Genomic DNA, 20545 nt, shown 5'->3' with positions numbered 1-20545 from the left:
TCCCACACCTTCCCATTCTTGTCGAAACTCTCTTCCTAGAAAGACGCTGGTGTGTATGTGAAAGCCCGCGCATGAGGTTCTTGAATGTTAAGGTTACCTCCGAAGGGTCATTTTTCTCTTTGCAGCGGTCAAAAGGTAATCGCCAATCATATCCCAAATAAAGGATTTTGGCATTTAGATGTTTTTCTTCACATCTTGCCACAATGAGTAGCAAATGTCTGACAGAGAGTGAGAGAAACAATTTTTTCATTTATTCTTTTTTTTTTTTTATAGCGGAAACCACCAATGGTGGTAGATGATCTTTTTGAAGACATGAAAGATGGTGTGAAGCTGCTTGCTCTGCTGGAGGTCTTGTCTGGGCAGAAACTGGTAAGGATGTTTTCTGTGACCAGACTTGTCAAATTGTTCCAGTTTGGAATTTGGGGGCTGTGGAGTTGGGAGTATAAGGGGTGCTGCTACCCATGTAAGAGAAAGTTTTTCTCTTTTGTAGTTGGTAATACATAGGAAATCCTAGTCTGTTGGTCACTTCTAGGAACAAGGAATAAATTTCCTTTCTTGTTCCCGCACACCTATAGTAGATTTAAAACATTATGTATAGTAATGGCAATCCTAGAAATAAGAGTAAAGAACTTCATCAATAATCAGTTCTGATTAACTACTGCATCTGTAGGGTATCCAGGAAGATTTGTTGAAAATTAACATCTAACACACTTTAAGTGCCTGCTTTGCATTTGGAAAGGATTGTTGGTCCATATCTGTGTATTTATATAGTTGTTGAAAATTAAGCTTGAAATCAGGGTGGCATTTTTCATCCACTTGTGGACATTCTGCATCATCAGTCATTTGTAGTAGGAACAGTGTGTTCAAAGTCATTTGTTTTTGTTTTCAGCAGAGCCAGCAGAGTGAAAAACAAATTGACAGTGACCTATAAAATATATTTTTCTACATTACTCGAGTAATAAAATATTTCTTTCTTTCTGGCTTACGTTTTTTCATTTCAGAGTAGTAGAGAAGTAAGTAGTTTGCAAACATAAATTATTTATGTGATGTTCACCATAATTTTTAAAAGGAGCTCAGTAAATAATCTTCAGAATGTGGTGTAACACACTAGACACAGGGTCCAAAATTGGGGGTACTTATTTTTTCTTAATCTGTTGCATCATGACATAGAGCTACACAATCATTATTACTTGGATAATAGATTTTTTTTTTAAAGTTTTTTTGCCCGATCATCAGTTTCCAGTTCATTTCTTGTGGGGGGTCTTCAACCGAGCTTTTGTAAGAGAATTGTCTGTGGGAAAGTACAAACAGATGGTGATTTTGTGTAAGTCATCATCTACTTGGATTCATATTATAGCAGATGTTTTTGGTGCCCCCAGCGCCATCTTAGCTCACCTCTGATTCCAGCAGCCTCGGGGGTGGACACGATCCACAGCCTCCACCAGTGTCTCAAGTCAAGCACCAGCAGTGTGTCTCTGGGTTTCTGCCCTCAGGGCTGAAGTGTGGGAGGGTTAATGGTCCCAAAGGAAATGGGAGTCTGTGAATAAAAACTCCAGCCTGGCATTTGTAGGAAGGAGGATTCCAAGGCTTATTTCACCCATCAGGTAAAGTGTCCCATTGGATCCCCAGTGGACCTGAGCCCCAGTTGATCACTGTGGAGACCCTCGATCACACACCATCCTGTTATTGATTATTATTTATTGACTTTTCCTCCTTCCCTGTCTCACGTTCCATGCATCCTCACTCCTGCTATCTGGGGTCACTTCCCCAGTGAGCATGCACCCATGTTCTTATCTCAGGCTCCACTTTGGGAGAAATCAAAGAAGACACATGTGAAAAGCCAGCTTGGAATAAACAGACATATACATGAGCTAAATAAAGTGGATTAACATTACAATGTGGGAGTCATCGAACCGAAATATTTACTCCCTTGATGCCCTGATATAACTGGTCATCTTCATATACCTTCCTAAATTAAGCTGTTTACTTGAATTAAAGGAACCTTCATTACAATTCAGATGGGTGTATAAGAAGTCTGTTGTTCTAAGTGTCATTATGATTCTGCCACTGTACTTGGCCAACAGTATACAAAGACCTTAATGGGCATTACCTGCCAAGCTAAGTGATTCTAGAAAAAAGGGTATTTTTTGATATAAGAATCCTACTTCTGTTTAAGTGTCCTACTCATTCAGATGTGGTTAGATAGGCTCTTGAAGCTAGAAGCAATTTCAGAAAGAATCTAGCATTCTCACTTAATAGATAGAGAAACTGAGACACAGAGGGACAGTTTCTGATTTAACCTTTATTTATTTTTATTGAGCCCTTAAAGATTCTAGATTATATAAAATGAAATTACTCTGAAATTATAAATAAACCATGGCAATGGTTATTTAAGATTTGTACATGTAGACATTTTGGTTCAGGACCACAGTAAGATGAAAAGCATCATTTAAAGGCGTGAGCATCCTAGGCATTCTTCTAGAGCTTTCAAAGGGAGAATGTGAACAAAAGCATTTCCCTCAGGAGTGTCAGCCAAATATCTTAGTATCCCCTTTTACCACCAGCATCTCAAGGTAAGGGAGGAATTTCAATATCTTAGTTTCTTTTAATAACCTATTGTGACTCTCTTGTCTATGATTTTATTTCAGTTACTAGGGAATTTTTAATTTTTTTAATTTTTATTCTTGGCTTTCTCTGTACCCTTTGATTATTATTTATAGAACATTTACTCTTTGAATGGACCGGTGATTATATATATCTTTAATCACAATAAAGACAGGAACAATAAATTTAATTTTATACTTAGGATTTTTTTAAGAATGTGAAGAATTGCCATTGAAAAATTAAAAATAATAGAAGCAATATGCATGGAGCTTAAGGACTGTAGAAAAATTTATTTCTTATCTAGTTTGTTAACCTTCTGTATTAAAGATTCCCTAACGCTCTGCATTCAAGAGGAGCCTAAAAATCCACTCAAAAGCACACAATGGGCATTCTTGGGAAACTGGGAGCATTAAAGGCCCCTGCACGCTCACCAGGTGACTGTGTTAAACATCAGTCAAATATTTAGAGTAAAAGTCAAGTCTACAGCTGGGTTTGGCGTTATCTTTTGACTGTTCAGCTAACATACCTGGACTCTCTGTTATGGATAAGGCACTGCCTTTTGCCCTCCAAGGAGAACAAAGATGAGTGAGGTTTGTTTGGTGCCCTCAAAGAGCTTGTAGCCTGGTAGGGAGGAGCACTGCATTAGTTAGGGCAGGTCAGTTGCATTACAATAGATGCAAATATGGGTTAGAACTATACAATAGATGCTTATAGCTTGCTCTTTTAGCTAGTATACAGCCAAAGAAGAAAAGAAGAGAAAAGGTATTTGCTCTACTAGATATCAGCCCTTACAATGAAACTTCATCACTTAAGATAGTGTGGTATTGATACAGGGATTGGCATACTGACTAATGCAATAGAGTCTAGAAACAGACCAAGGCATGAATGGAAATTTAGTTTATGTCAGAGGTGGACGTCAGATCTGGGAGGGAAAGATGGTTCAATATGGGACAGAAAGAATAAAGTATAGTTGGATCCTTATGTCATGGCCTCTATAGAAATCAAATATACAGAGATAAAGGCCCTAATGGCAAAAATGCTTTAAACTCTTAGAAAATATAGGTGAATATCTCTGAGACAATGGGATAGGGAAAAAATAAGGTGAAAAAATACTGACTATAAAAAGTTGTTCTGTTTGACTATATTAAAATTCAGAACATTTTTTAATAAAAAATCTTTTAAAAAATGACAAAGTTAAAAATTGGTCAAAGATATTCATAATACATATTATAAAAGGATTAAGAAAAGACTGTATCAAGAATATATAAGGTACATCTTCAAAACAGTAAAAGTACAAACAACCCAAAGGGAGAGTTGGGCAAAAGATGTGAAAAGGCATTTTATAAAAGAAACAGGGACTTCCTAGATGACACAGTGATTAAGAATCCGCCTGCCAATGCAGGGGACACGAGTTTGATCCCTGCTCTGGGAAGATCCCACATGCCTTGGAGCCACTAAGCCCATGGGCCACAACTATTGAGCCTGTGCTCTAGAGCCCATGAGCAACAACTGCTGAAGCCCACGTGCCTAGAGCCCGTGCTCCGCAACAAGAGAAGCCACTGCATTGAGGAGCCCATGCACCACAATGAAGAGTAGCCCCCACTGTCTGCAACTAGAGAAAGCCCTTGTGCAGCAACCAAGACCCAACACAGCCAATAAATAAACAAATAAATAAATACATCAATCAATCAATAAATTTATATATATATAAAGAAACAGACTTGCTAAAGAACAGGGAATGAGATGATCACATCATTGTTGAACAGGGAAATGCAAATGAAGACCACCACGAAAGACATGTTACATGCATTCAATTGAAAATAATTTTTAAAAAAATATCCGTCAAAATCAAGTGTTGGACAGAATATGCATCTCAGGATTATTCTTATATTGCTAATAAGAGTGAGTAGTACAAACACTTTGAAAAAGTTTGGCATTAGATTAGAAGTTCAAAAGTCACATTCCCTCTGACTCAGCAGTTACACTGTTAAATATACATCCAAGAGAAACTCTTTATACAGGAATGACCTATCAGCACAGGTCACATAGAAATAACCTGGAAATAACCCAGATTCACATCAGACGGAGAGTAGATAAATGGCACAGTATATGACTGTCAAAATGATTGAAGTTTAGTGACAGGAAACAATATGGATGGATCTTAGCAATATATATTATGTGGAAAAGTAAGTATCAAAAGTTTAATACAGTGATACTGTCTATATAAAGCTAACAACTGAAATAAATATTCTTTTTAAGAATGCAGTGAATAAAATGAATGTATATAAAAGGGAAAAGATTGGGCTGGATTTAGTGTGATGGTTGCCGTGGTGGAGGAGGACAGGGGATGGAAAGAAGGGTCACGTTGAGGGATGTGGCTTTTGTGCTTAATTTCTTGGCCCTGGCTTTGTTTTAGTTGCAGGTTTCTACGTGCTTTTTACATTATAAAAGGTAATTATATGACTAAATAAGTGGGCCATGCAAGAAAAGGATCAATAAACATTTTTAAAGTATGTTTTCTATTTAAATATTTGTTTAAAATCACGTCATAAAAAATTACCTGTTACACTATTAATTGGAAGTGAAAAAATACTTGGTTTTGAGCTCTAATGGGAGATAGTTTAGAGTTCTCGTGTCACAAAGAAAAGACCAGTCTATCAGCTCTGTAATCATGGACCTGTTATCCTCTTAGGTCCTGAAGATGTAATGTTATTCAACTTCACTGAAATTATTTTGTATTTTTAAATGAATAATATGACACATAGAGAGCACTTATTATTTTATTCTATTTGTTAACTTATTTATTACTTTATTATATTTTGCTAAGTCAAACGCAAGTAACTTAGTATTCTTGTATCAGAATATACTTTTTTGTGAAGAACATTTTCATTCTCACATTCCTTCTTTTTAACTTTGGCTTATATGCACCATGCATTTTGGTCCTTCATACAGAGAAATGTCACTAATACTGTCAGTAACTTTCATGTAAGTATGACTGAAAAAAAAATGTGAGAAAGCAAGAGTACTTTTTTTAAGACTTTGTTAGAGCAGTTTCAGGTTTATGACAAAATTGAGAGGAAAGGAGAAAGATTTCCCGTGTATCTTCTTCCCCCTCTTATGCACCAAGAGCACTTTTCATAAAAATACTTCCTAACTTGCAGAAGTAACAGTCTCAGTAGACAACAGAAGGATTTTGTGAATTTCTAACCTTAGGCATACAGAAACCTTAAGGGTAAATGCGTTCATAAGCTGAGAATGAATGTATTTATTGAATAAATTACACACCTTCCAAGGGCTGTGGGCATAATGCTTCTGTGTATATCTGCTAACCTTTATAGAAGCTGAGTAGTGTTGGCTGTTCTTGAACATTCTTCAAATATATTTTTAATCCATTTATTTTTTTTTTATTTGTTGTTTGTTTTGGCTGTGTTGGGTCTTCGTTGCTGCACATGGGCTTTCTCTAGTTGTGGTGAGTGGGAACTACTCTTCATTGTGATGCACAGGCTTCTCAGTGTGGTGGCTTCTTTTGTTGCAGAACACGGACTCTAGGTGCGCACGCTTCAGTAGTTGCAGCACACAGGCTCAGTAGTTGTGACACATGGGTCCTAGAGCGTGCAGGCTTCAGTAGTTGTGGCACACAACCAGGGATTGAACCTGTATCCCCTGCATTGGCAGGCGGATTCTTAACCACTGTGCCAGCAGGGAAGTCCCTGAATCCATTTAAATAGATTTTATAACTATCTTTTTAATGTGTGCATTTTTACTTATTGCTATCCTTCCCCTTCTGCAGCCCTGTGAACAAGGACGCCGGATGAAGCGAATCCACGCCGTGGCAAACATCGGTACAGCACTCAAGTTCCTTGAAGGAAGGAAGGTAAGAGAAACAAAAACAAAACACTTCAAGAAGAAGGCGTGGACATACTGCTATTTTCAATATTGATTGTGGGATGAGAACACTGTATGCAATCTGTACAACATAGATGTGCAATATTATTGTAAAATCGTTTTAGACTTACAGAAAAGTGGCAAAACAAAAGGCACAGAAATTTCATGTCTGTACTTCAGCCAGCTTCTTCTAATGTGAGGAACTTACTTGTATGTAGTACATATGTATAACACAGTACAACTATCAAATAAGGAAATTAAAATTGCTATGATACTAAGTAAAACGTAGAAATTAATCTAGTTTCATCATTTTTTCTCCAATGTCTTATTTCTGTTCCAGGATCCAATCCAATAACACACCTTGCATTTTAATTGTTGCGGCTGCTTTGTCTTTTCCATTCTGTGACCTTGTCTCTCTGTGTCTTTCATGACCTTGATGATAACTGCTAGGCAGTTATTTTTCAGGATGTCTCTCAGTTTGGTTTGTATGATGGTTTTTCATAATTAGATTGAGGTTATATGTTTTTGGCAAGAATTCCAAGGATGTGATGTATTCTTCTCGGTGCATCATGTTAGTGGATATTGGACTCTGACATGTCATTGCTGGTGATGCTAACCTCAACCACTTGATTAAATCATCTGCTGAGGTTTTTTTAATGATAAAACTACTATTTTTCCATTTATAATTCAGAAGTAACTTAAGGGTGATAATTAAGATTATGCCAATATTCTGCTTCTCCTCAAACTTTTGCTTACTGATTTTAGCATCAGTTGCCTTCAATAATTACTTCCGTGCTGTTTGCCGAATGATGATTTTGTTTTTCCCTCATTTGTTTTATACTTATTAGTTGGAATTGTTACACAAGAGAAAGATGACCTTTCCTCCCCATTTATTTATTTATTCAGTTGCTTATTTATTTCATTATGTACTCATGGATATTTATTTTATTCTGTGGTTATAATCCAGTGTGACTACTACTGTTGTTGTTGTTGTTATTTTGTTGCTCAGATTGTTCTAGCTCTGGCCATTAAGAGTTCCTTCAAGCTGGCTCCTGTACTCTTTTGACATGACCCCATCCTTTTTCAAGCATTTCCTTATTTTCAGGAACTATGGATTTTCCAGGTTTATCTTATATTTTCCCTACCCCAGTCCTGGAATCAATCACTTCTCTAAGGGGGCTTTGTTCCTTTCATTAGTGAATGGCATTTAGAAACCAAGATTTGGGTGCTAAGTGTGCTCTTTGCTACTGAGGTTTCATTGCCCCTAGGTCCTCTCACATACAGGTCTAGAAATACGTATGTTTACTAGCCTGGGAACACACACATATCTATGTTTCTTCCTCTCTTTTTCTCTCCCCCTTCTCTCTCTCTCTTTCTATTTAGCTTCTCCTATTATGTATGTGTATAAACCTTTACTTCAAAGTGATACTTCTGATTTCAATCCAACACCTGAAGGTCCATTTCATGCTGATCTCTTTGTTTTCTCTGACAGTGAGAAACCTGGCTCTCATCTAAAACATATTCTCTTCTTTTTCATCCCTAGTATATACACATAAAGTAGTTTCAGAATTGCTGACCCACACCTTTGTGAGACCCAGTTTGACTAACTGGAGAGCGGTATTTGCACACAGCTCTTTCGGTCTTCAGCATTACATTATCCAGGTTACTTCTGTTGTCCCCATCCCTTTCGGTGTGATTATGTTATTCGTTCGTAATAGAGTTAGGTAATAGAGTTATATTTCATCTTGGGCAACCCCACGCACATCCTAGTTGACGTTAATTATTTTTTATTTTAGAGAATGAGACATTACTATGATTCTAGGAGTAGAAGTTATACTTAGAGGAGTGGCATTCCCTCCTCATCCCTACTTCACCATTCCCATTCCCCTTCCTCTCACTCCTTTTCTCACCTCTAGGTAACTAGTCACTCCAGTTTCTGATTTATCCTTCTTGCATATCTTTTGCAGGAATGAGCAGGTGTACCTTCCTTTACAACTTTCTTTTTTACATGAAGGTAACATATTAGAGATAACACCAATTGTACTTTTTCATTTAACAGTATGTTCTGGAAATTATGCAAATCAATTCACAGAGATCTTCCTTACTCATTTTCACAGTTGCATAATTTTCCATTGTCTAGATGTGCCAGAGCTCATTCAACCACTCTCTTATGAATGAGCGTTTAGCTTGTTTCTAGCATTTTTCAAACAGAAACAATGATGCAATTAATAACTATGTATAAGTACTTTTGTATTATTGGAAGTGCATCTGCTTGGTAAATTTTTAGAAGTATAATTGCTGGGTCAAAACATAAGTGTGTATTTTGTTTGTTAGGTGTTTACATATTTCCCTCCAGAAAGGCTGCACCAACTCTTTTAGATTTAGCCTTTTATAATTTGTGGAAATTTGGGAACACCAAATTTGGCAACACCAAAACTAGCTTTATAAATGGATACTCAGGTACTTCTGGGAAAAAAGTGATTCAATTATTTACTTCTCTATTTGCACTAAATTAATTCATTTACTCCGCAAATGCATAACTGAATACTTTCTGTAAAACAAGAACTCTGGAAAATATAAAATTAAAGAAAATTATATTCTGGCTCTTAAATAATTTACATTTTGATGAGTTGATAGTACAGTGAATCAGTATAAAGTTCAGTCAAGTGTGCTAACTTCATGACAAAGAGAGATTCTAGGCATTAAATGGTGTAGAAAAAGAACCTTAGCTTCTTGTAGAGCATTGGATATTGTTTCCAGGTCATGCTAACATCATTCTTAATGGAGTTTCTTTTCTTCCTTCTCTTCCACCATGAGTTTTTCCTTCTTTGTTCTGATGTGTATTTATTGGCTAGAATATGAAAACAAAATTCCTCTTATTAATTAATGTCTTGGAGAAAAATTTAATGACATAACCTATGAAAGGCACTGTTTGTAAAGAGAACCAAAGAGTCTTCTTTTCATAGGAGACTTGTTTGTGCCAGGTCCATTTTCACAGGAAAAACCTAAGTAATCTTTTAAAAAATTAGAGGATTCAGATTTTAAATATTATATTTACTAAGGGGAAAAAGGAATGCATTTGAGTCTCAGTACAAAATCCAAAGTATTTCTTTTTGTACCCACAAAACTCTAACCTGTTTTAATTTTAAAAAGTCTGCCTGAAATACATATGTAGTTTTGGGCCTCTCTTTCTTGCATTTTTTTTACCCCATTGGCTCACAAAGTAATTGAAGACTCTTTGGTGCCCTCCTGCTTACTATTTATTTTTGTTCTTTGTGATTTAAAAACTTATGACTCAAATGTATTTTCAAGAATTTGGCTTTAATCTTTGTATTTACTTTGTCCTCCATTTAGATTTTTTCTTTAGATGATAGATTTATTTGGCTTCTAGCTTGATTTAAGGAATAGTAAAGGCACTCTTCAAGTTTTACTGAAGAAAACCCTACCATTGTGTTTATTTTCCACTTGTTTATAGGGCTACTGAAACAAGGGATACGTTAGTATTCGATAAGAATTGTGTAAGTGTGACTCTGATGAACGGATTCATCACACTTTCCACACGTTTTTTTCTCCAATGATGTATCAGGTGGATCATTCTAAATAGTAATACATTCTAAATAGTAATACAACTAAATAGTAATACCAACCACTGACCACTTTTCCTAAAACTTGCCATAGTACACACAAGGACATAAATTCAGATTCCTGTGAGGTCCAGGTAGATGATCCAAAATATGAAGTGAGGCAGAGGTTAATTATGGCAGCAGGAGAACTGTGCAGTCCCATGGCCTATCTGGAAGAAGGAAGCAGATAATTCCAACTAGAGTTACCTCCATGAAATGTAAGCCCAGGTTTAACAATGGAATGAGAAAAGCCAGTAGTCTGGATTTTTATTGAAACCTTATTGTTTATTTAATTTATTTATTTATCAGGTAATGCAGGTATTTGGCTACATATACATATATATATATATATTACTGTTTAGAATGATTCACCTGATACCTCATTGTAGAAAACCATTCATATAAAATGGTGATGCATCTATTCATTAGATTTTTCCGATGCACCAAGAAAAGCTAGTAGTCTGGATTTTTTATTTAAATTTTTTTTGAAATTTTTTCCCAAATAATTTGAATACTTTTTGCAAATGTCTGTGGCCCTTGTATTAGTCTGCTGTGGCCGCCATAACAGAATACCATGGACTGGGTATTTTAAACAACAGAAAAGTATTTTCTCATAGTTCTGGAGGCTGAAAGTCCAAGATCAAGGTGTCATCAAATTTGGTTTCCTCCTTTCTTCAAGGCTTGCGGACAGCTGCTTTGGCATTGTGTCTTCACATGACTTCTGTGTGTATGCAGAGAGGGAGAGAGAGGGAGAGAAAGAGAGGTATCCAGTGTCTCTTCTCTTCTTATAAGGATACCAGTCCTATTAGATGATTAGGGCTCACTCTTATAACCTTGTTTCACTTTAGATGCCTCCTTAAAGGTTCTATCTCCAAACGCAGTCACATTGAAGGTTAGGGCCTCAACGTGAATTTTGAAGATAATTCAGTCCATTTGGGCCTCTGGTTTGCAAAATCAAACTTCTCCAAGCCTAGAGGTTTTGTTAAAAGAGATTCTTAGGCTGCACTCCTTATTTTCTGGTTCAGAAGGCCTGAGGTGAGGTCTATCTATGTGATTCATCCTTTCTGGTTTCTGGAATTCTTCAGTCTCTTTGGATGTGTCTCTACTGCCCATCCCACAATCTTAGGCTATTCAAAGTTCATTGTATATTTCATAGGATTTTGCAAAGGAGAGGAGGTAAAACAACAACAACAAAAAAACCTGTGCTCCCCTAACCCATTACAGATCACAGTTTTTAAGAGAGAAAATAATTTTGAAAAACATTTTTTCTTCACAAGTTGAGCAAAAGATCTTCACATTATATACTAAGCTGAATGTGTAAACTTCATAGTCGGAGCTGAGTTGAGGTAGGAGATTCAACTTATATACTCAATTGCATTTTAAAAAAGAATGATATATGAGGAAAGAGAAATAATTTATCTTCTATGAAAGGTATTAATCTTGTGATGATTAGCATGTATTATAAATTTGTGACCCATGGATACTAAAATGGATATAGATAAAATTCTGGAGAAATTATAAAATGAAGCAATCAAAATGATTATAAAGATTGTAATAGGTTCTGTCATAAAAGATTAAAGCGATGTGACACTTTATTTTCCACAAACAATTATTACATGTCTTACATGGTGCTAGGTTTAAAAGAAGTAAACACATGAGCTTATAATCTATGAAAGTTCTCAATCTTTTTCTGTCTCTGAACCTGATGAATGAACTTCGCCAGTGAGACAATATCCCATGGGTATGTCTCAAATTGTTTACAGTGACTTTTGTGCTAGTTTTTACTTTACCCCTCTGATGTATAACCAGTAAAGTTAAACTAATTACTCAAGAGTAAAGTGTTTGAGGGATGATTTTGCTTCTGATATTTTTTTAAAAAGTAAGCTATTTGCAAACTCCTGAACTTTATTTTAATATCACACCTTATTAAATCTTGGCTGAGAATTATTGAGCTATAAATCTAAGGCATACTTTAGTTTTTTTCCAATTTGTCCAGGGATTTTGAAGAGGAGGATGAGTGGTTGTTAATTGTATTCTATAGAGGCTGACTGAGCTAGACCTACCATAGTCTGTTTTCCTGGGAATTAGGAAGTGACATTTCTCATAGTTGGGAAGGCACTGAAATGAGTAATTGGGGACAATTGTAGACAGATTAATTCTGACTGCTTTATAGTGGTCAGTGCCCCAAAGTAGGGAACTGAAACTGCACAGTCTCTTTCTACTCTCTTAACTATTTCTCTTAACTACTAACTATTTCTCTTAACTATTTCTTGGCTTTATGCTTAAAATGTATTCTGCAAATCATGCTCTAAATTTACCACCTGCATTTTTATTCCCTTTGAACAAATAAGATGGATTTTGAAAGACTATTTATGTACGTGTATCATCTTCTCCCTTTGTTTTTCATGTCAGTCCATGTACAGAGGATCACCGGTTAGTACAAATTTTAGAATTTTTAACTCCTGACTTTTATAGGTAAAAGACAACATAAGTTTCATGCTATTTGGTAACAAACTTCAAAGTAAGTGCATCTTCTTAAACTACCCCTCACAGTTTCTTTTACGTTCCAGTCAACCTCTGAATGTAAAGAATAACCTTTTTTTTTTCTGTCTGGCATTTTGTTGGTAATTCCTTGCATGACGTCATATTTTTTTCAACTTTAAACCAGTTTTTGAAATTCATTCTGCGGTTGTGTTTATTGTGTGCACCTAACGAATGCCCCTGACATCTCCACTGAAACCGTGTGCTTGTTTGTTTTTACGGCTCACCCTACTTACCCTCGTGTACCACTGCACAGGCATGACCAGATGTGATCAGTGTCTAATAAATGCTACTTATGCATAACTAAATAACCTGTAATCTTCTAGGACATTACTAGTACAGTTTTTCTTTTTACACAGATTAAACTAGTCAACATTAACTCCACCGATATAGCTGACGGCCGACCCTCGATAGTTCTCGGATTGATGTGGACCATTATTCTATATTTCCAGGTATTGTACTACAGCTCCCTTTTCAGTTGATATAATGTCACAGATGGAGGTAGTGGTGGACATTTTAATAATGAATAACGCCCTCATTTTCCATACTTTTGGGGTTAATCGTCAAGTTAGCAGAAATGTGACCTTCACACATACGTTATTTTTTGTTAGCAGAAAATGCCCTCTTCTTCTCTGCTAAGGTGTTATATGTGGAACTCCGCAAAGAACTCTGGCCAGGGTACCCAATCTGAAAAGTGGGCAGAACACGATGGAGATGAAGTATTGGTGTAGAAAGAGTTCAGGAAATTTTTCTTTGTCCTCTGAAAGGGAGCAGGTCTATGCTCCTATTAAACATTAAGGGAAGAAATTAACTTGCTATTCTATCCAGGATAATGCTTCTAGCAAATAGGTTAGTTTTTAAAGAAAAGGACTTTATTTTTTAGAGCATTTTGAGGTTCACAGAAAAATTGAGCAAAGAGTACAGAAATTTCCCAGGTACCCCCACACCCACACATGCATAGCCTCCCCCTTAACCAACATTCCCCACCAGAAGGGTAGATTGGTTACAATTAATGAACCTTTATTGACACATTACTCTCATTTCAAGGTTAGTAGTTTACATTAGAGTTCACTCTTGGTGTGTACATTCTTTGAATTTGGAGAACCATTAGGTTTTGTTTTAGTTATTCATGCTTGTATTTTACCAAGTGTTCATTACTGTGTACAAGATCCCATTTTAGATGTGGTAGGAAGTGCAAAGAGGAGTAAGACATCAGCCGTGCCGTTTAAGAGCCTACATTGTTGGGACGTTAAGGGTGTTCAGATCAATTAAGTTGGAAAAGTAAACCATTGCTGAGAGAAGAACAAGGATAATGCTGACATTTTTGCCGACTGTTGATATGCACGTGCAGATTGAGGAGTTGACCAGCAACCTGCCACAGCTGCAGTCTCTGTCCAGCAGCACATCCTCCGTGGACAGCATAGTCAGCTCTGAGACCGCCAGCCCCCCGAGCACACGGAAGGTGGCCACCAAATTCCAAGGAAACGCTAAGAAGGCATTATTAAAGTGGGTCCAGTACACGGTCACCAAGTAAGTACCAAGAAGGAGTTTGTTTACATTAGAAACCTTTGAATAATTTGAGTTTTCAATTTATGACTGAGTGCACGTTCCAGTGATTGCAAAATTTGTGGAGACATATGAATGAACAGCTTTGCTTCAGGTCTCTTTCCATTCTTCCTTGAATTAAAATGTAAACAGAAAATATCCCTCATACTCTAGGAAAATGCTGTAATAAAATTAATTCCTTCTTCACTCATGTGATGGGGCACGATTAAGTTGTATAATGCCTACACTTTGATTAGCATGGGGACTAATTCTATTGAGGTCATTGTTTGGATTTTCTGCTGCTATTAGATAATCTTTACACAAATAAGTTAGATTTAAACCTGATTATCTCTTCAAAAGATTATTGTTTTATTTAATAATATTGTGAACTAAGGTCCACATTCTGAAATAATTATATTTGTTCTCATATCTTGAAACTTTCTAGCAATTTTATTTTTTAATGTTTTCTTTGATCTCATCTTTTATCTAGAATGTAGATTCTTTTGTCAACTCCAGCTATGTGGACTGGGAGTTTGCTTCTAGTTTGTTTGCTCCTAAGCATAATAAATTTACATGCATGCACATATATGTGAGAATACTGGATATGAAATTACTGCTCTTAAAAAGCACCTTCTCATAGCAATTTCAATAGGGTTTTCAATTGATCATACCAATATTTTGTGGTCAGATATGGTCAATAACAAGCTCTCTTCACCTAGAAGTTGTGTTTTTGTAAGATTTTCCCAAAGGACATGTAAAATTAACTCACTTTCTATTTTGTTTCACATGCCTAAATATGATCTGAATCTAATTCTTTCCTTCTGGAAAACAGTTGTAAACAAGTACTTATTATTATAAAACACTGAAGCACTAAACATAGGGAGTTCTATTTTTAAAGAGTTTGAAGAGCAAAACTAAGGAGAGAAAAAAATAAACACAGAAGATGTAATTAGTGTTACTAATTTATATAGTTTTGTTTAACTTTTAAAGTGCATTGGTGGTTTTCTAATTTGAGGTATATTTTTATAACTCAAGTTGCAATCAAAAATACTTCTGAAAGCATAACTTTGTGGCTCTTGGGACTCTACTAGGGATGAAATAAAAAGCCCTTCCCACATTGTTGGCATGCTCTTTGCGTTCCATCTACAGTGGGCATTACTAGTCTCTTCTGCCATCTTCAGTCTTGTGAGATGGATAAACCTTCACACTACAGAGTCTCCAAGCAGAGAGAAGAAACGTGTTGGGTGGAGAGGACGGCTGACCACATGCTATGACATATCATCATGCTTTCTCAATAAAACTTTGTAATAATGTCAATATGATATTCTGTTGTCGGTTGCTACACATGGCATTTAATTAACCAAAAATAAATAGATTTTCATTTACTATTATAGTAGCTTGAAATAAAATCCAATTCAATGCTGTTGGAGTTTTCTGTGCACGTTTTGTTTCACAATTGGTAGGTTGGCTTTTGGAGATGTGCAGTGGTCTAATAATAATGAAGTCCTTCCTACATGTCTGTTTGTAACATCGGCGGAAGTTGTATTTTCCTTACCTTCATAAATGTCCAGATTCATGGATCCAAGTGTTCTCCACCTATCAACACATCAATGAGATCCATCTGTTTTACAGCTGTAGAAATTGTAGAGATTTATGGAGATGACTGCTCTCTGCCATGAATAGTCTGGAATGAACACATGATTCTGTCATGCTACTACATTGTTGATACTTTTTCTAAAAGTTAATTTTACACTATCCTGGTATTTATTTTTCAAGCAGTTTCTTACCTGACATGGATAAAATAACTTTAGAATCTGTACCCACTTCAGTATATGACATGTTTGTGAAATTATAATTTGTGAGACTCTGTAGTGTGAAGGTTTTTGCATCTCACAAAACTGAAGATGGCGAAAAAGGATAAAACAGCCAGTGAACACCAAATTGTCAGAGTGATTTCACTGTTTTCATATAAAATTTCAGAATATTTGAGAAGTAAATCAGGTAACTGTTTCAGAACATGGGATAGTTAATCCACCTTTTTTTTTTTTTTTAACTGATTTCATCTACTATCAGTACTCTCAGAAATGAAAGCATATCTGACATTTACATACCTTATTTTCAAATGTCTAAGAACAATTGTATTTTAGGACAAAAATCAATAAAATAAGCAAACAAATGAAGATGTGTATCCAGATCCACTCAAAATAACTTGAAGTAAATATTTATTAGGGATCAGAAATGGCTATAAACTGGATGTACTTCTTTAGGTGATGTATCTAAGTTTCTTTAAGTTTGTATCACTTCTTTAAGTGAGGTATCTAAATTTTCTTTGATTTTGTATCTACGATTCAGAAGCTTGGATTAAAACTTATTAGGAATATCACCTACTAGTTTGATCTAATACAAAGCATTATAGGTGTATGTGTGTGTGTGTGTTCAACAGATAAAGAAGAAAACAATATGCCAAACCATTTTTAATTGTTCCAACATGGTGAATATTGTGGAAAACATTTTATATATTTCTCCTTGAAAATGTCTAAAACAATAAACAAGCTCAAGAAAATCAGAAAATATCTAATATATGATGAATATTTATCAGCTGTTTACTTATTTACACGCACCTTAATTTGTTAAAAAATAATTTGAGGTGGCTTAAAGAGACTGTGAATACAAAAACTGTGCGTAAAACATACGTAGAAAAGTAAGATGAGGCCAGAGGTGAATGTAGAAATGCATAGATAATAAGAACATACCGCTTAACCTTGGTGGATATTTGCCAGTATGTCAGGCATTGGCTGAAAAAATTATATCTGTACCACCAGAGACAGAATCTCTAAAAGAACTAAGAGATGTTACTGGAATCTTAAAGAATTGTTTTTAAAATATTTACTTATGAAGCCAGTGATTAGGTCCAACAATGCTATTTTTAGCACAATATATTTTATGCAAACTGAGTGTACATTGGTAAAACATGATTTAAAGTGAACCTTAAAGTTTGCAGAGATGAAATGTTAGGGCATTTATCAACTTTTTATATTAATCTGAGTATCAGTAAAATATATTGTATCTTACAGCTTGTGGAAATTTTGAGAATATAGTAGAAAAAAAGAGTTGAGTGGTATTATTTCTGCTTTATTTAGAAACAACTGTAATAAGACTAATTTTCTAAAAAGAAACTATCAGAATATTTATCTACTGAGTGTTACCTAGTTCATTGATCACCTTTAAGGCTCTGGACTTAACAAAAAATGTTGTTCAAAGACATCTTTGCAATTTTTTTTGAAACTGCTTTTATAGTTGATAAGTTACATGTAGAAAAAAATTATTCATTGTGAGCTTGCCTTGCTTCTGTTTTCAACAACCACCAACTTGAATCACTTCTTAGTCACCATAACTGGCATTGAATTAAATCCACCATGAAAGGACAAAGATTTACCACCAGCATGTTGCCTTCAAGGCAATTCTAGAAAACAATTTGATAAAATCATTTGGTTGGTTGGGTAGATTAATCTTGTCTGTACTGATGCAGAGTATAGGCTTTTTTGTGACTAATTTAGAGAGATATTCACAGCCATTTACATTTTGTTTGTTCTACTGCATTTGCTGTAATTCAGCCACATTATGTTTGTGTGTTATGATCTAATGCATGTACAGCACAGGCTGCTTGTCATTGTCATTAGAAATGTGGTAGACTTCTTCAAAAAATACACAATGGTGAATTATTATCAATTTTGATGTTTTTAAAATGTTTCCTTTTTTTTTTTTAATTTTGTCAGGTATTTTTTCTCTCCATTAGTTTTCTTTAAAAATGTGCTTTAAAATTGAGTCTCTCAATTACTGAAAACTCTAAATATAGAAACTCTTAAGTATGGAACCAGAATTTCTACATCTTATCTCGTTACCTGCTAAAAAGTTTGTTTTGCTTATTTTTTCTCAAAACCAGTTAACTGATGTAGCTAACTGCACCTGATCCATTTGCCGAGGAGGACTGGATTGAGTCTTTGAGGAAGGAAGCGTGCATTACCTGTTTAGAAAGTGACATTATTGTTATTTTTTTTTTTAAGGCAGAGTGGAATAGAAGTAAAAGACTTCGGGCGGAGTTGGAGAAGTGGAGTCGCCTTTCATTCAGTCATCCATGCTATTCGACCGGAACTAGTGGACTTGGAGAAGGTGAAAGGAAGATCTAACCTGGAAAACCTGGAGGAGGCTTTCACTATTGCCGAAACGGAACTGGGAATCCCGAGACTCCTAGATCCCGAAGGCACGTTTAGTGATTGCTGGCTTTTGTATCCCTCAACTCAGTAGGTCTTAAACCCAGAAATTACAGATGCCTTCTGAGAGATCAGAAAACCTTGAAAAGTGGGAAGGAACAGTATCTTCCTGCACCAGTTTTCTTTTGGAAAGATATTTGCTGCTATACACAGGAGCGAAATACAGCTTCATTGCTCCTGACAGCCCTTTGACATGGGTGGTACCAGCCCGATGAACTGTACTTACTCAGTGTGCTTAAGGATGGAATGAAAGTTTTAGAAGTGTGTGTTCTGGGGGGAGGAGGAGTGTCACAGAATCTGGAAGAATAAAAATGTATTAGCAATCTCATTAGAAACTTATAGTTGATAACTATACAGTATTCGAGTGTCAGGAGGGCAAACTACACTAATGATTGACCTAATGTTTTTCATTAGAATTGCTTGGCACCTTTTTGGTAAGGCTGTGAATTTTAAGACTTAACTCTTTTAAGCCTTCAAAAGACAATTTTGATGCCTTTAATAAACTTTCATAAACTAAATTATTGGTTAAAATGAAATAAAAGGGTAAAAGTGAATTTTCCGAATGTCCCAGATGATTTCTTATTTGGCTTGGTAGTTATGGAAGTTTCCACCAATGAATGCAGAAATGTAAATCCAGTGCAAGCAAGTTATTTTTAAAGATGAGATTTCAGATGAACATTTCTAGCTCTAAAACAGGGTCTGCCTGGTTGGCTTCCTCTGAGATGGTGGCCAGCATGGAGATCCCCTGCCGCTTTAGGAACCTGCTGTTGGCCCCCCAGTTTCACTAGGGTAGCCAAGGGCTTTCCACCTTGTTTCTGCACAAAAGAAGCCAGTAGTATCCAGGACACTACTCAGCTCAGGGGGAAAGACACCCAAATATCCCAGCCCTCAACTTCAGAGAATGCATCAGAGCTGAAATTTTTCCTATAGGAGAATAGGAGGAGGCCGTGAGTGGTTCTTTCATATTCAGTAGACCGGAGGATCTTGATATTTCCTTTGATGATCAGAAACTGAGTTTGCCCAAATGCAAGGCTATCCCAGGTATAAAGTGATTATTTCCTTAATGAGAACTGCTCCCTCAAAGCTTTTTTTTAGCCAATTTGAACGTGTAAACTCCTAGGAATACAGATTAAATAGACCAATATCTATTACAACAATTGTTTTATGATTTAGTCCCATCTGTATTTAAAAACATATACTATATTAAGTTATGTGTTAAATGTTTTTCTTTCCACTTTCACACTTCATGAAAGTTTACTTTTTACATGCATTCTCCACATCAGGGATCTTATCATTTCTAAAATCACCTTCGAGTCATCTCGTGAATTCCAGAATACGTTATCTTTATTGTTTAAGTCTTTTAAGAGTTGTACCACTTCTTAAATATCCTACATTGATAGTTCCTAGGAATTATATTTGAAATCACAAGGAACAATACAAAATATTAGGGCAGTTTTATATTTTGATTTTCATGATTTTTGTTCTGTTTTTTTTCTCTATTGGTACATATATCGTAATCTCCAAATGTAACCCCTTATTTCATTGCTTTAAAGAGGGATATTTAAGACTTGTTTAAAACATTCAACACTTTTTAGGTATCCAGTCTTACCCTGATTCTATAATTATTAAATTCGTATAAATATCTTTGCTAGTTTTTTACTGATTTTATTAGGTAAACATCTATATACTTTAAAATGGCTCCCCATTGGAGAGGCTATATAAGGACTTGGACATTAGGCATCTCCCTCTTCCCTAAAATAAATTAGTATTTGGCTACATATAGTATACAAACTATATAGTCACTTGTCATTCAGTGCCACACCCGTAAGTGTGTTTTGCTACCCATTTATCCCAATTCTGAAATGTACATATTATTTGTATTTTAGTAACTAGCCAGAATGTAGGGATAACTATATATATCTCATATTTCTGATGAGTGTTGAGATTATTTAAATGAAACATGTACTACTTTCCTAAAAGCTCTTGGTTAAAATATGTCATCTTTCTGAGTCATAAATTTCTGCTACGGATTATCCAGACTAAATTGGTTTTCCCTCTCCCCACCTCTAAATAGTA

General features: G+C 35.6%; 1 protein-coding gene across 1 annotated transcript in view; it reads left to right on the top strand.

The window, feature by feature from the left end:
* Positions 1–285: 285 nt before the first annotated feature.
* The window catches only part of SYNE1 (spectrin repeat containing nuclear envelope protein 1), a 341186-nt gene continuing 320926 nt past the window's right edge, over positions 286–20545 (top strand). The window contains exons 1-5 of the mRNA XM_057737764.1: positions 286–369; positions 6395–6478; positions 13013–13105; positions 14005–14183; positions 18263–18459. Coding sequence (XP_057593747.1) covers positions 286–369; positions 6395–6478; positions 13013–13105; positions 14005–14183; positions 18263–18459 — 637 coding nt within the window. The remainder of the gene's footprint in view (positions 370–6394; positions 6479–13012; positions 13106–14004; positions 14184–18262; positions 18460–20545) is intronic.

This window comes from Hippopotamus amphibius, chromosome 6 (genome assembly GCF_030028045.1).
Source record: "Hippopotamus amphibius kiboko isolate mHipAmp2 chromosome 6, mHipAmp2.hap2, whole genome shotgun sequence".
Lineage (NCBI taxonomy): Eukaryota > Metazoa > Chordata > Mammalia > Artiodactyla > Hippopotamidae > Hippopotamus > Hippopotamus amphibius.
The sequence above is the reverse complement of the archived record's forward strand: the minus strand, read 5'-3'. Positions and strand labels throughout refer to the sequence as shown.